The sequence below is a fragment of the Pelodiscus sinensis genome, chromosome 26 (genome assembly GCF_049634645.1).
Source record: "Pelodiscus sinensis isolate JC-2024 chromosome 26, ASM4963464v1, whole genome shotgun sequence".
NCBI classification, from domain to species: Eukaryota; Metazoa; Chordata; order Testudines; family Trionychidae; genus Pelodiscus; species Pelodiscus sinensis.
Genome location: NC_134736.1, coordinates 913405 through 930451, shown reverse-complemented (window position 1 = coordinate 930451; position 17047 = coordinate 913405). Strand labels below are relative to the sequence as shown.

Genomic DNA, 17047 nt, shown 5'->3' with positions numbered 1-17047 from the left:
GACCCTGCACAGATGCCAGGTACAGGTGTTTCCTTACCTTAACACCTGGCTGATCAGGGTCTGTTACATCACGTAAGTGGAGACACAGGACAGATTCATCAAAGGCAACTCTGACAACTTAGGTCTTCTCTTGAATGACACGACATCTACTCTGTCCCCTGTGCAGAGCTTAGCATTCAGAGGGTCAGTACTGGATTGGACCCAAGCCAGGGCATACCTGCTGGAACAGAGGTTTCAGGCACTGGCCAATATCATCAAGGCCTCAGACAATTTCCCACCATGACTGCTGGAAGCTTCAGGGATGTACGGCAGCCTATACTTACGTGGTGCAGCATGCCAGACTCAGGCTCTGACTGCTCCAACCATGGGTAGCATCAGTGTAGCGGCTGGCCCTGGACAGCTTGGACAAGATAATGACCCTCCCTTCCCCAGTCCCTAGACTTCCTCCAGTGGTGATTCAGCCCTCAGAAGGTCTGCTTGGGGGTTCTCTTTGCCTGTCTAGAGACGGATGCACCAGACCTGGGCGGTGGAGCACTTCTAAAATCTACAGAACTCAAGGTCTTTGGTCTCCAGCAGACTAGACTGCACATCTGCTCTCTACTCTCTGACCTTGAGCACCAGTGTGCCAAACTTTCTGGGTATACTTAATGGGACAATGCACATTAGCTGGGATGGACAGTATAGCAACAATGTTCCATATCAGCAAATGAGGAAGCAGGACTCCACACTTCTCTTCCCTGTGCCAAGTAGCCCTCATGCTGTGGGACTGCTGTGTAGACCATTCCATACATCTGTAAGCCTTGTACTACGCCAGGGTATAGAATGAGCTGGCAGACCAACTCAGTGGGTCGTTTCACTGCTACAAGTGATCCCTTCAGCTGGACATCACAAATTCAATCCTTCAGCCATGGGGGTTTCCCCAGATAAAACTATTCACCACACAGCACTATAGGAAAAGCTGGCAATTCTACTCCCCCTACAATGACAGCCGTCAGGCTCCAGAGCATACTTATTCCTCCTCCATTGGGGAGGTTGTCTCCTCTATACCTTTCCTCCTGTATTGCTTGTTCACAGAGTGATCCTTGAGATCCAGAGGGAACGAGCTCCAGGTCTCGATAGCGCTGGCCTGGCCATGTCTCTCCTAGACACGTTCATGGACGCCCCAGTCATCCTGCTGTTCTTCTCAGACATTCTAACACAAGATTACAGTAGGCTCTAACATCCAAATCTCTGGTCACGTCACCTAATGACATGGAAGTTCCATGGCTGAACTCAGTGGAGCTCTCCAGTTCAGATCATAGAATCATAGAGCTGGAAGAGACCTCAGGAGGTCATCAAGTCCAGCTCCCTGCTCTAGGCAGGACCAATCCCAGCTAAATCAACCCGGCCAGGGCTTTGTCAAGCCGAGACTTAAACACCTCTAGGAATGGAGACTCCACTACTTCCCTAGGGAACCCATTCCAGTGCTTCCCCACCCTCCTAGTGAAATAGTTTTTCCTAATATCCAACCTGGACCACTCCCACCGCAACTTGAGACATTGTTCCTTGTTCTGCATCTGTCATTACTAAGAACAGTCTCTCTCCATCCTCTTTCGAACCTCCCTTCAGGAAGTTGAAGGCTGCTATCAAATCCCCCCTCACTCTTTGCTTCTGCAGACTAAACAGACCCAACTCCCTCAGCCTTTCCTCATAAGTCATATGCTCCAGACCCCTAATCATTTTGGTTGCCCTCCGCTGAACCCTCTCCAATGTGTCGGCATCCTTTTTGTACTGGGGGCCCCAGAAATGGACACAATACTCCAGATGTGGCCTCACCAAAGACAAGTCCTCTTTGGCAGTGGAAAGTCCTCTACCAGAGCCACTTGTCTTGCCAAGTGGAAGAGATTTTCAGTCTAGTCAGTGCAGCACTGTTCATCCCAACACTAGCATCAGGGCTGCTTATTTTGAACTACCTCTTCCATCTGAAGCACCAGGGGCTTTTGTTATCAGTTAGGGTGCACTTGGCTGCTATCTTGGCCTTCTACACTGGAACAGAGGGTTGCTCCGTGTTTGCTAATCCTATGGTCAGCTGATTCTTAAAAGGCCTTGATAGATTGTATCCCCACATCAGACATCCCATCCCAGCTAGGAACCTTTCTTAGCTAATGGACCACCCTTTCAGCCATTGGCAGTGTGTCCCCTGCTCTATTTCTCATACAAGGTGGCATTCCTGGGGGCTATTACCTCAGTCAGGAGAGTGTCTGAACTGAAGGCTTGACTCCAAACCCCACTATACCATGTATAAGGTACAGCTCAGGCCTCATCCTGCTTTCCTCTTAAAGATGGTGTCGCAGTTTTGCATCAAGCAGGGCATTTTTCTTCCCAGTGTTCTGCCCGAAACTGCATTCTAGCGCCAGGGAGCAGAAACTCCACCCTCTGGATGTGTGTAGGGCACTGGCCTTTTACATTGAGAGAATGAAACCATTCACAGAGTCCACGCGGTTGTTCATGGCAGTGGGCAGACAGAATGAAAGGTCCATCTGTGTCATCACAACGTATCTCCTCATGGATAGTGTCCTGTATTTGTGAGTGTTACAACTGGTGATAGCTCCCGCAGCTTCGATCACTGCATGTTCTGCTCAGGCACAATCTTTGTCAACAGGGTTCCTGGCTCAGGTTCCCACTCAGGAGATCCGCAGGGCAGTGACATGGTTGTCCATCCACACATTCACCACGTACTAAGTGGTTAGCCAACGGGCTGGAGACGATGCAGCCTTCCAGTCCGTAATAGGCTCTGATCCCACCTCCTAGAACTGGGACTTGTGAGCCACCTGATTGGAATCAATATGAAAAAGCATTTGAAGAATTAAAAAATGGTTATTTGCCTTCTCGAAATTGTTGTTCTTCGAGATGTGTTCATGTCCATTCCAAAACCCAGTCTCCTGCCCCTCTGTCAGAGTAGCCGACAAAAAGGAACTGGAGTGAAAGAGGGTGCAGTTTGGCAGGGCTCTATATTGCGTGCCAGGAAGGTGCGACGCCAGGGAGCACCTAGACAGACCCGACACAGCAGATTGGAATGGACATGAGCAACACACATCAAACAACAACTGTTACGAGAAGGTGAGCAACTGTTTTTTCTCACTCTTCGTTGCACTGCAGCTCTCTTCTGATAACAGAAATCACTGCATGACCCCCAGAAATGCAGACTGATGCCTGAATCCAGCCAAGTGCCACTGCCGTTGTTGGGGGTGGGGAGAGCCTGAGCCCCACTGCCAAGGCTTTAGCTTCAGCCCTGGGCCATGGGATCTGATCTTGTTTCAGTTCTAGGCCCAAGCAAGTCTAATGCGTGCCCTGGCAACCCCATTAAAACAGGTTTGCAACCCATTTGGGGGTTCTGACCCACAGTTTGAGAACTGCTGCTAGGTAAGAGAGACAGTCTTCCTTGATCAAAATTCCAGGAGAAGTGTGCTAGTTCAAAATAAGTTCTTGACTAAACCAAAAGGGTCGCTTGCCATATGAGGATGTTCACAAAATCCAGTGTAGGCTGGTTGCTTTGTAGAGATCTCACTTACAGAGAGAGCCATCGTAATAAATTCTGCAAAAGATTGTCTAAATTCTGACCAAGCTTGGAAAATGGAGTGACCTTATTGTGACTCCATAGCTGCTGCTTTTCCAGAAGAAAGGAAATGGGGCTGAAGGCAATTGCACAAATCATACTGAAGTAATCTGGCCCAATCTTGGCGTTGCATCATTTTGCCTTAGCCAGGGGGTTTCATGTTAAAGCTTCAAAAATAGAAATAAATTGTTCCTGTCTTATGACCAGCTGCAGGCCCCACAGGAAGGGGTAGTTGCCATGGCACATGCACACTTGTGCAGGCTTCATCCAAGAATACCCCTGTGGCTCTTGTCTCAGAGAGAGAGGAGAGCTTCTCTGTGCATTTTGAAGGAAACAGAATTGAGGAGGAAAATTCAGAGAATTTGCTTTTCTGCCTTGCAAACAGCCCACCTCACACACGAGTGCTTTTGGGTTTTTGGGTGTGAGCCTATTCAAAATAACTCAATGTATCATTTTTTACTTTCATTAATATAGGCTCATTCAAATTCTAAATCCCCTTTTCAGTCTGTGGAAGAAACAAATGATAGACATACCATGCCTGGTTCAGAAATACATTGTTGTAACTTTCCCATGGTTTGGCTTTGTAGAGATGTGAGTTCTGCCAAAAGTCAGGTGCCACGGTCGGCTGCTGCCTTACTTCCTGCACTAGCAACTATCACTTCATGTGCTCCCGAGCCAAGAATTGCGTCTTTCTGGATGATAAGAAAGTATACTGCCAGCGACATCGGGACTTGATCAAAGGAGAGGTGAGATCACACACTCTCACCCTTTTTTGTCTAAGAGTGGGGACAGAGAACTGTGGAGATAAGAATGTGTATTTCTTACAAGGGCTAGGCGAATGTGCTCGCCCTGACACACTAGTGGGGAAGAGAGGTTAGTGATTAAAAGTAATGTGTTGCTTGGGGGCTTCTCACTCCAGGTGGTACCAGAGAATGGGTTTGAAGTTCTTAGAAGAGTTTTTGTGGACTTTGAAGGGATCAGTTTGAGAAGAAAATTTCTTAGTGGTTTGGAACCAGAGAACATCCACATGATGATTGGTAAGGCCTGTGTCTTTTGGTGTTTGTTCTGTCTTTTGGTGCTGGAATCTGATCTCTCTTCTAGAACTCTTCTGGTCCTCTTTCTGTTTAGGTTCAATGACTATAGACTGCTTAGGAATCCTAAATGATCTGTCAGACTGTGAAGACAAGCTGTTCCCCATTGGTTATCAGTAAGTATCAATTGTTTCATCATTAGGTAGATCATACTGTACTACACTCTTACCGGCCAAGGACTAGATCCATAGGTTTCCGAGAAATTTCTGTGGAAGCTGATTGTGGCTTGCTTGAACAAAAAACTGCTCAAGAATCTTGACATTTGGCTGGAATTACTCCAAATAGTAAAGGAAGCTTGTAGCCTCCATCATTTTGAGAAGATGAAAACAGAAGACAGGAATATGGAGGGTATCTCTATGTTCGTAATTAGTTATTTTGCTTTCTTAATATTTTCCAGGTGTTCCAGGGTGTACTGGAGCACAACAGATGCTCGGAAACGCTGTGTGTACACTTGTAAGATCATGGAATGTCGACCTCCTGTCGTAGAGCCAGATATCAATAGCACTGTAGAGCATGATGAGAACAGGACGATTGCTCATAGTCCAGCACCCCCAACAGGCAAGTCTCTTAAGATACTTTTCTAGTGGCAAATCTTCTCTGTTTTTCTTCAGCCACATGGCTCATGATTTTTAGTAAGCAGGTGAGGGAAATTCCATAAAGTGAATTCTCTGTCCAGTGTGTTCTTGGACATGAACTTGTCACAGAATCCATTCTGTGCTGTAGAACTCTGCTCCAGCATCTTAAGATTTTATTTTAAAAAATTGTTTCTGGGACTCCTGCACAGGTAATCTTGGAAACTTGAATCATGCAGCACTGCCTTCTATTCTTCAGGTAGCCTGAAATAATATCTCTGAGAGCGCTGCGAACTGACCAGTTTGTGATAGAGGTGTTAACACTGAAACAAAAAATTATGCTTTAAATGTCAATATTGGTAAATATTTCACTGCTGTTAGTTTTAGCAAAAACAGCTAATTGCTATGCCTATTCCACAGTTCCCAACTACTTCCTACTGTTACAGAGATACAGACTGCCTCAGTTACCTCTGTCCACACTGTCAAAAGCTTCAGCTTCACTTTGAGGCAAATTCTGCAGTGCAGTTATGTATTGTCAGTGCAAAAACCTGCAGCATATTAAAAACACACAAAAGGGTGCCTGTCTTATAGTTTTAAGCACCTCTGACAAAAATTTAAAAAAACAATAAAAAAAATCCCCTCAAACCGGTAATGCACCAGTAGTCCCCAATAAAATTCCTCTTCTCCTTCAAACCTTCATCCCCAGAAACCTGAGAGTTTAGATCAGTGTTGCATTGCACCTTGAAGATCAGCTGAAGCTAGCTGTTCTGATCTAGAGTGAGGATAGCTTCGAAAGCAGAGAACTTATTTGAAAATATTCTGTCACCTTGGGTCTCCAGTTGAAGCATCTCTCTTGGTCTCAACTGCGGCAGTATTGCACAAGAAGAGATTGTTTCTTGGGTGGGCAGATTCTAGGCCATTTGGATCAAAACCTAATTATTCAAATCCTCCATTTTTCTTTTAAACACAGTTGCTACAACATTTCAAGTTTGCTGCCCCCAGCTTGCTGTAACAGAGTCATTTGGGCTTTGCTGTAGAATTGAAATCAATTTTGCTGAAGAGTACATGGGGACTTCGACTATAGTGCATGTCTGTTAATAGAAGGGAGGAATAAGGTTTGTCTACGTACTGTGGCACTGTGCAAGTACTCTGGTGTAAATTGCAGAAGTGTTACTCTCTAATTGCCCCATATAGACCCTGCCAGTGCTTTCTAAGAGGTTCTTAATGTAATGGTTCAGAAAGGGCTACATAAGTGGGCACAAGACACTTTTTAGAGTGTGTCAGCAGGATCTATGAGGGGCAGTTGGCACACATAAGAACATACACCTCTCTTGGTGTGCATTGCTGCACTGAGAACCCAGGCTTGGGAGTCAGGAGACTTTCTTATTGCTATAGTAGCAAAGATGTTCTTGAGGCTTTCTTGAAATGTCGAAAGACAAGATCCTTGTCCCAGGACAAGGTATTAATGACACTGTTGTGTGGGTTTTACCCATGAAAGCACATATGTTATATTTCTTAGCCACAGAATAGCTCGTTGTTGTTAGAGACTAACATGGCTCCCCATCTGAGACTTACTGCCATGAGGGTGGGTCATAAGTTAGTTTTACATTGTGATTTTTTGCCGTGTTTCAGCTGGAAAAAAACCATTTTTAGGTGAGGAAATTAGACTATTACTTTGTGGGGATTATACAAGATGTCAGTGGTTTTATGTTTTGTTTAAAAATGTATCTTGACTTCTTTGAGTGAAATTTGTCAACAGCTGCTTTGGGGTTATAATATTTAATGTCTGAATTTTTATTACTCTTATTCTGCAGCAGAATCTCTAACCAAAGAGAGTCGAAATACACCAGAAATGGTAATCCCTCCATCCCCAGATCGTCTCCTGCATTCTCAGACCTCCCGTTCCTGTTGTTATCCTCTGATTTCAAAGGCTCCTAGGGTCAGAACACCAAGCTATCCTCTGACACAGCGGTCGCCTGGGTCGAGGCCTTTGCCCTCTGCAGGTATTTTGCTGCTTTTCTTCTGTTGTTTTTGTATGTGTCTCATGCTGTCTCAGGAGTTCTGCTCACTTTGGATGCTCAGTTTGCTTGCTGTGGAGATGACAGTGAAAAATAGGGCATAAGGAAAAAGGAGAGATTCTGGGAGATGTATAGGAGAGCTTATCTGTCAAAGACTGCATACACAAAAAACAAATCTGCCCAGAAAAAGGCTCTAGAATTGTAATAGATATCATAGTTATGGCTTATTAAGGTCCCAAACTTTTTAAATGGCACTTTATAGAAAGACTTGGGATTTCAGTATCTTGGCCGATTTACTTTTTTATGGTGATTGTGTGTTCTTTAAAAAGCGTTTGTGGAACGTACAGAAGGAAAACATGGCTGCCTCTAGGGCAGGAATCTTTCTAAAATTGTTTCCCAATTTTAGATTAATTCCTAACACATCTATTCAAGAAAAATATACTCTCTAAAAAGAGATCAAATATTGGTTAGCCAAAAAAAAGAGAGGGGGGGGGGGTCTACATGAAGAGGATGGTTAGCATTCTTAGGCCATGTTTCTACTTGCCTGTGCCAGAGATCGATCGTCTGGTGTTAAGACTCACTAAATCAATCGCTGAGGGTGGCTCCAGTTGGCACTAGTATTCCTCACAGTCATAAGGAGTAAGGGAAGCATACCGGGAGGGTTTGTGCCCATTGACCTCCCTCTGTGAAGATTGTGCCAAGTTCGGCTTAAGGTAAGCAGACTCCAGCTACATATTTTACGTAGCTGGAGCTGTGACCTTAACCCAACCTTCCAGATCTAGTGTAGCCCTGGCCTTGGAGGAAGGAATGTTGCCTAATGATTTTGGAGCAGGAGATTGGAATTCAAATTCTCCAAAGTTTTATTTTTAATTTTGCCACCTAGACCAAAGTCACTTCACCATTTCTCCATGCCTCACTCTTTCTCCTCTCTACAATGGTTAGAATGTTGTCCTTTACCATGTTGAGGAGTAAAGTTTATAAAAAGCACTGAAATCCTTTGGATGAAATGGAGAAAAGTGCAGTTTTAGTCAGAGAAGATATATTTACTGAGTTTTTTCCAAAGTGTGCTGAAACCTACAATTAAGCATCATTTCAAATTTACTTTTAAAGACAAGATACTAATCCTCTTCAGTTATTATCCTGAAGCTAGTGTGCTCTGACATTCTATTAACGTGTAATGTTGCCAGAAGTGAGCGTTAGCACTTAAAATGAACTTTTCTGAGTTAACTTGAATTATTTTGTTTAACTTTCGTGATGTCTTTGTAAGTCAGACTGAAGTTTGGAATTTCTTAATATGCAACTTCTTAATATGCAAAGCTGACAATATTGGATGATTACGGAGGGGTCTGATTTTGGGGGAATATGTATCTTCAGCCTTATTTCATTTTTGTTTTGATAGTGTTTCTAAAATGTTTTGCTGAATTTCTTAGGTATGTGCATCTTTTGTGTAATTAAATAGCATGTATGTGAAACCCATATTGTTTCACTATATTTTTTTTCCTGTTTTTCCTCTTCAGGAAGTCCTACACCAGTGACCCATGAGATAGTGACAGTGGGAGATCCTTTATTATCCTCTGGACTTAGAAGCATTGGCTCTAGAAGACACAGTACATCCTCCTTGTCACAACAGCAGTCAAAACTCCGAATGATTTTTCCCACAAGAGCAGGGAGCACTTACTCCAGGCACACTGTGCCTGGAGTATCTAGTAGTGGATCCTCCTCAGAGCATGAATCGAGCTCAAAAAATAAAGACTGTTTCAAAGAATCAGTCAATTTAAATGCACCAAGTGCTTTAGTTCAAAATAGCCCTAACTCTTCAAGCTCTCAGAGAACGGTAGCTACAAGTGGAAGTAAAATGTGTCATTTAGGTGGATCTCAGTCTTCAGAAATAAAACAGTCTACCAGTTCGCAGGTAATGTCCAAAAGCACATCTTCAAAGGGAGAGAAGACAAAATTGTTGAGTTCAAAGGACTCAGAATCTTCAGCTCATACCTTTTCCTCATCGGGGAATGCTAAAATGTCCTCCCAAAAGCTTAGTACATCAGGCATGGAATTGAACGTCAATAAAAAGGGAAGTTTTCAAGAACCTTCTGCACAACTTTCTTCCAAAGATACAATGTCCTTTCCATCTTTACATCAGAGAGGTTCAAGGAAAGATAGAGACCTACATATGGACCTCATGCAAGCAGAAAAGATCCCTTCTGTTGAAGAGACAGATACAAAGAATGTAAAGCCTGGTGGAATAAGTAGCAGATCTGCAGCAAGTGAGCATGTGGTTTCTGCTTGCAGAGATAGACGACCGAAAGGAAAAAAATTATCAAAAGATGCTTTCAAAGAGAAACATTCCATAAAAATTTTTACAGACTCTAGTCAAGTGGCAACCAGTGATGAAGGAAGTGTAAAACCAGAATTCATCAATCAGGTTTTGGCAACTGAGCAGATGAGTCAGAGGTTGTGTAGTAATGTTTCTGCTGAGAAATCTGGGGATAAGTCTCCTACACAAGGAGCATCTAAAGCTCCATTGGTACAAGTTGAAGTGCCCTCCAAGGAAGTTCAAGCTCCTAGAAAACGCACTGTTAAAGTAACTCTGACGCCACTCAAGATGGAAAGTGAAAGCCAATCTAAAGATGCGCAGAAAGAAAGCGATGCCGAATCACAGAGTAAAGATGGAGAACCAGCTGCTTTAACAGATCTGTCTTCAACTTCTGAAAGCCAAGGAGATAGTTCTGTTGTCCAGGGAAATCCAAGTGATACTTCTACCCAGGAATCTCAAAATAATTCTTATCCAAATCTGCCTGTTCAAGATAGAAATTTGATGCTTCAGGATGGAACTAAAACTCAAGAAGATGGTTCCTACAAGCGGAGGTATCCCAGGCGAAGTGCTCGAGCCAGATCTAACATGTTCTTTGGATTAACTCCTTTGTATGGTGTGAGATCTTATGGAGAGGAAGACATTCCATTCTACAGCAACTCAACTGGGAAGAAGCGAGGAAAGAGATCTGCAGAAGGACAAGTAGATGGCGCAGATGACTTAAGTACTTCAGATGAAGATGACTTGTACTACTACAATTTCACTAGAACAGTGGTTTCCTCAAGTACAGAAGAGAGGCTTGGATCCCATAATTTATTCAAGGAGGAAGAGCAGTGCAGTCTTCCAAAAATCTCTCAGCTAGATGGTGTGGATGATGGAACAGAAAGCGATACAAGTGTCACAGCCACAACAAGAAAAGTAAATCAGGTGACCAAAAGAAGTGGCAAAGAAAATGGCACAGAAAACTTAAAGCTTGATCGTTCTGAAGAAGCTGGAGAGAAAGTACAGGTCACCAAGAGCTCTACTGGCCATAAAACTGACCCTAAGATTGATAATTGCCATGCTGTAAGCAGAGTCAAAACACAGGGTCAGGATTCCTTGGAAGCCCAGCTGAGTTCCTTGGAAACAGGCCGTAGAGTTCACTCTAGCACGCCCTCAGATAAGAACTTACTGGATACTTTTAATACGGAACTGCTAAAATCAGACTCTGACAATAACAACAGTGATGACTGTGGAAACATTCTCCCTTCAGACATCATGGACTTTGTACTAAAGAATACTCCATCAATGCAGGCTTTAGGAGAAAGCCCAGAGTCCTCTTCATCGGAACTTCTAACACTGGGGGAAGGACTAGGTCTTGATAGTAATCGTGGCAAGGACATGGGTTTGTTTGAAGTATTTTCTCAACAGCTGCCCACTGCTGAACCAGTGGACAGTAGCGTTTCTTCCTCTATTTCAGCAGAGGAGCAGTTTGAGCTGCCTTTAGAACTTCCATCAGATCTCTCTGTTCTAACAACTCGCAGTCCCACTGTGCCCAGCCAAAACCGCAACAGGCTGGCTGTGATTTCAGAGTCTGCCCTCACATCTCCTGGAGAAAGATCTATGCTGGCTTTACCTTCCACGGAATCTGGAGAAAAGAGGGTTACAGTTACAGAAAAATCTGCCTCTGGTGAAGGGGATGCAACTCTTTTAAGCCCAGGGGTAGACCCAAGCCCAGAAGGACACATGACTCCTGATCATTTCATACAAGGTCACATAGATGCAGAGCACATAGCCAGTCCCTCTTGTGCCCCTGTAGAGCAAGGACATGGCACAAACCAGGATTTAACTAGGAACAGCGGCACTCCTGGGCTCCAAGTGCCAGTATCTCCTACTGTTCCTCTCCAAAACCAAAAGTATGTTCCAAACTCCACTGACAGTCCTGGCCCGTCTCAGATTTCTAATGCTGCAGTACAGACAACCCCGCCCCACCTAAAACCAGCCACTGAAAAGCTGTTGGTAGTCAATCAGAATATGCAGCCTCTGTATGTACTCCAGACTCTTCCCAATGGGGTTACACAAAAAATACAGCTGACTCCTTCTGGTAGTTCTGCACAGAGTGTGATGGAGACCAGCCCTTCAGTGCTAGGGCCCATGGGAAATGCACTTACACTGACTACAGAAATAAATCCAAGCCTGCCCTCATCGCCACCTTTATTCCCCCCTGCTAGCAAAGGACTGTTGCCTATTTCCCATCACCAGCATTTGCATACCTTTCCCACCGCCACTCAGAGTGGCTTCCCACCAAATATTGGCAGTCCTGCATCAGGTCTCCTTATTGGTGTACAGCCACCTCCAGATCCTCAGCTTTTAGTATCTGAAGCAAGCCAGAGGGCAGACCTTGGCACTACAGTTACCACGCCAACCTCTGGCCTTGGGAAGAAAAGGCCAATATCCCGACTGCACTCACGAAAGAATAAAAAGCTAGCTCCTTCTGGAACCCCTTCTGCTGTAGCCCCTACTGATATGGTTCCCAACATGACTTTGATTAATTTTGCTCCCTCCCAACTTTCCAATAGCTCATTAGATTTGGGGACCCTTGGAAATTCAACATCCCATAGAACTGTTCCCAATATCATAAAAAGGTCCAAATCTGGAGTCATGTATTTTGAGCAAGCATCTTTGTTGCCCCAAGGAGTGGGAGCAGCCCCTACAGCAGCAGTTGGCACTTCACCCAGTATCATTGGATCAGATGCTGGCCACCTCACGGCAGGGCCAGTGTCAGGATTGGCATCAAGTTCACCAGTGCTGAATGTAGTATCCATGCAAGCCTCAGCAGCACCAACCACTGGGGGGTCCGTCCCTGGCCATGTTTTGGGGCAGGGTTCTGTAACTTTAACTAGCCCTGGGTTGTTGGGAGATCTTGGCTCAATTAGCAATCTCTTGATCAAAGCCAGTCAGCAAAGTCTTGGTCTCCAGGAACAACACATGACTTTGCCACCAGGTTCTAGTATGTTTTCACAGCTGGGGACGTCTCAAACTCCAGCCACAGCAGCAATGACAGCTGCATCAAGCATATGCGTACTGCCTTCAGCACAGACCATGGGAATGGCAGTTGCTCAGTCATCCACTGATCCAGAAGGTCCTTATCAGCTTCAGCATATGACACAACTTTTAGCCATCAAAAATGCTTCTTCCCAGCTGGATCTTGGCACTACATCAGCACCTCAGTTGTCAAGCTTTCCACAACTAGTGGACATTCCTAACAACACAGGGCTTGAGCAAAGCAAGGTTTCCTCCTCAGTAATGCATGCCAGTTCAGCTTCGCCTGGAGGCTCCCCGTCATCTGGCCAACAGTCTGCAAGTAGCTCAGTGCTCGGTCCCACAAAAATAAAGCCAAAAATCAAACGAGTTCAACCATCTTTAGACAAAGGGAATGGAAAGAAGCATAAAACTTCGCATATATGGACCAGTTCCCCTGACATACACATTCCGGACAGAGGGACCAGTGCTGTATCCCAGGTCTCAGCTGCAGGGTAAGAGAAACGTGTTTGCTCTTGCATATTCTTGAGGTTTTGTTACAGCTGTAAAAAAAATTGGTTCTTGTTGCACCGGTCCCCACATCACATTTCCTTTTCATGTTCTCAGAGAGAATCCTGTAGTAGCAAATTCTAGAGTAGCACATTTCTAAAGATATCAGCACAGTCTTTGCTTTCATTCATGGCTGACAACTCTAAGGGCATGTCTACACTACAGGTTATTTTGAAATAAGCTATTTCAAAATAATTAGTTCGAAATAGCTTATTTCGAAATAAAGCGCCTACACACACAATGCATTTTGAAATAGCGTTTTTCTATTTTGAAATAGCACATCCACACTGAGTGGATCTTGAAGTGCATTTAAGGCTGGTTGGCACCAGTTCCGGCAAGGCATCAGGTCAGAAGTTGCCTTGTGGACAGGCCGGTCAGCAGGGCGCACTGGGAAGGGCTGGAGGCCCCGTATTTTGAAATAAGTGTCTACACAGTGCTGATTTTGAAAAAGCAATTTTGAAATTGGCACTATTTCTTGTGGAATGAGGTTTACCAATTTTGAAATAAGCCCTTCGCATTTTGAATTAATTTCAAAATAACGGAATGGCTGTGTAGATGCTAGGAAAATTATTTCGAAATAACTGTTGTTATTTCTAAATAACTTTGCTGTGTAGACATACCCTGACAGATTCTTGGTAATCCATTTATTTTCAGGAAGCAAAGTAGTTTGCTCACTTAGTACCTCTAGCTGTGCTATAATTTAGTTGGTGACTAGCTATCATGTTGATAGATGCTTTGGATCTATCCATTTATACTTTTTATCTTAAAATCTGGCAGCATTTGGCTTGATTAGAACTTGGCTTGGAACTCTGCAAGGAAAACGTGGTGGTTATAGGAATGTTTATGGTTTGAGGAAGTTACATTCTTCCAAGTCAGTACCAAGCACCTGCTCTAGTATAGTGGGGCTGACAGATTTGCTGGGCCTTTGGGTAAGGCAAGGGGGGCAGCAGGTTAAAGGGGCTGTGGCTAGCTTCCCCTAGGCAGCTGTCACTGCTACTAGGAACATACCACACAGGGCTCCAGCGGCAATTTAAAGGGCCTAGAGCACTGCTGCAGTAGTGTGGTCGGAAGCCCCAGGCCCTTTTGAATCACTAGGTCATGGGACAGTTGCTCCCTTTGTCCCTCTGCCCCTCCTACCTGCTCTGGTCTGTGCCTATGGAAGTATGAGAAACTTAAATCTGAGCCTTTAACCACTTGTTGTCATGTGAAGATCCCATGGTACTTTTTGCAAAACCGTTAGTCCTGACATCCTCACCAAGTGTCTAATAGCATTATTACAAAAGCTTCAGAGGGGTAGCTGAGTTAGTCTGTAACTGGAAAAACTTAAACAACAAATAGTCTAGCAGCACCTTAAAGACTAACAAAACATGTAGATGGTATCATGCGCTTTCGTGGGTACAACCCACTTCTTTGATCTGAAGACGTGGGTTGTGCCCACGAAAGCTCATACCACCATTTACATGTTTTGTTAGTCTTTAAGGTGCTGCTAGACTATGGATTATTACAATCTCCCTTCCCCTATTCACCTGCTATTTCAAGGGGTTATGGGATTTTTCACACCCTAATTGTTGTGTGGTGTTGCTCTGTGCTGGGAAACAGAAGTTATATTTCACCTTTAGAAGTGGCTATATGTTAGTGGTTGGTTAAGTGGTCTCCCTAGGTATAGTTTGTAAATAGGTTTTGAATTTCTTCTACCCTATATTGTTCCCTCTTGTTTTTTTAGTGCCATGTTGGTACAATTTTAAAATGTTACTGGAGTAGAATGCTCTGTTAAATCTTGTTAATAGCATGTTAATGGTGCTGAGATTTAAGAGTCATAGAACCTTGGATAGATGTCTTTTTGGTTGTTTAAAGGGTTAAGGCTGTATGTCAGTTAATGTTAGTAATCACACCCTGCCACCGAGTTCTCTTTTTCCTTTGGAAAGAGGAATCACAAGCTATTGGGAATGTTTGTAGAATTAGAACTATTTTAAAGAACCCTTTACTACTTGGTATCTTCTCTCTGTGAAAGTATGTAGTCACTATCAAGTCAACTCACATTCTTCTTAGGTTCCTTCTTGGCCTACAGTTATATAATCTGTTATTATTTTGATAAGCTAAAGAAACTGTACGCCAGTTTCTTTCCAGTCTCTGAGTTGAAGAAGCATTTGTCTTTGCAATTTTACTTGAGGTACAGATCAGTAGGGAGAACGAGGACTGTGGCCTTAGCTGCTGAATATGGCGCTTAGCTTTTTTGTTCAGAAAGTCCCCAAGTATCTTCTCTGTATGACATTGTCAGCAGTCTGTTTGATAAAGAATTTGGCTAAGGGCAAACCAGCAATCCACAGCAGTTCCTGGAGGTCAAGGGCCTGCCCAAAAGTACCTTTTACTCTGGTTAGTAGGGTCATATGACTCAGTTCTACAGTGCCTTCGTTTTTTAACGCAGTGCTATAAGTGTGTGTTGAAAAGCAATTGATTCACAATCTTTTAGACATAATTGGTCTCCTGTTTGTAAATATTTAAGATATTTTTGCCAGCATGCCATCCTTAATGGAGTGACTCCATGGCTACATTCGTATGGTTATGTAAAAACATCCTTGTAAGCTTCTGCTAGTACTCTGTCCCTTTTGAAGTGCAAGTCTTGAGTCTAACCTAAAGCACTAACCAATGTGATTTACTCTCTGCCCTCTGCCTTCACAGTAGTAGTATTTGTTTCTCTTTTTGTTGTTTGTTGAAATGCTGAATCATTTGCGGCAGTTCCCACTTAGATCCATTATTTCTGATCAAGTCTAAGTTACAATAAATTCCTATTTATCCAGTCTTTTCAGTTATCTCAAATCTTCTCTCTCAGGACTCCTACAGCAAAGGCAGATGTTCAAGATTCAAGTGTAGATCAGCTACCACAAAAGCAATCTGGGCAGCCTTCAGGGTAAGTATTAAAACAAACCTTTCTTATCAGGTTTGTCCAGTTTGTATTCAGTACTTTATAAACAGAATAAAACTGTTTTTTCTTCCTTGTATTTGTTGTTGTAAATTAAACTACCCTGGTAGTTTTCAGTGTGGAATACATATCACTTGTTAGCCACAATATTAAAGCCTTAACTCCGAGCATATGCGGCAATGATAAATGTCACAGAAATGAATGTCAGTATACGAGAATATTTTCATTTTCAGTTCAAATTAGCTGATTTTTGAATACCTGATTCAGGAGTAAATGCTTAGAAGTAGTTGCCTACTTGTGTGGCATTTAAATTGTTTATAATTTTCTAGGGCAACTTGAGCTACATCATTGTGTAGCTTAAGTCAAAACAGCTTAATTCGGCTTTCGGTGCTGTCTACACCGCAGGAAGTAGAAGGAAAACACTCTTCCTTTGACTTCCCTTACTCCTCGTAAAATGTGGGTTACGGGAGTCGGAATAAGAAGTCCTCCAGCTCGCCATTATTTCAAAATTATGGCTTGCAGTGTAGACATGCTCTTTCTTATTTTGGAATAACGTCATTTATTCTGAAATAATGCTTCTGTGTAGACATAGCCTGCGTTGTCTCATGCCTGCTTGGTGATGTAGCTTCATCACTCAGTGCTTGAGGGCTTGATCCAGAATTGCCAATCAGCTGTCTTCTCTCTTCCGGCTCTGCCCAAAGTTTTTAGCTCTCCCTCAGAAAGCATACCATCACTTCTGCATGGTGACATGTGCTTGCCCCACCATGCCATATCCTCTGTTTCTTCCTCCTTTTGCCAAAATGCCAACACTTGGTATAGATTGTTTTTCTGAGTTGGATGTGTGCTAAGCCTCCGCTGGAATAAAGATAATGGACAGATGTTTTGAGTGCACCAAGGAGCTCATTTACTTGAATGAGTTGTTAAGTTGATACCATTTCTGCCCAGGATCCCCAGAAGGTGCAGACAAGTT

The 17047-nt window shown here is 43.6% G+C and overlaps 1 protein-coding gene across 4 annotated transcripts in view; it reads left to right on the top strand.

Moving 5' to 3' along the window:
• KMT2A (lysine methyltransferase 2A) overlaps positions 1–17047 on the top strand; it is a 99436-nt gene that overhangs the window by 60715 nt on the left and 21674 nt on the right. For 3 of the 4 annotated variants that reach the window (XM_075909542.1, XM_075909543.1, XM_075909540.1), the window contains exons 22-28: positions 4183–4341; positions 4515–4632; positions 4724–4802; positions 5084–5244; positions 7073–7261; positions 8794–13102; positions 15988–16065. In XM_075909542.1, the coding sequence (XP_075765657.1) occupies positions 4183–4341; positions 4515–4632; positions 4724–4802; positions 5084–5244; positions 7073–7261; positions 8794–13102; positions 15988–16065 (5093 nt within the window). The remainder of the gene's footprint in view (positions 1–4182; positions 4342–4514; positions 4633–4723; positions 4803–5083; positions 5245–7072; positions 7262–8793; positions 13103–15987; positions 16066–17047) is intronic. The other variant, XM_075909541.1, reaches the window with a different exon arrangement.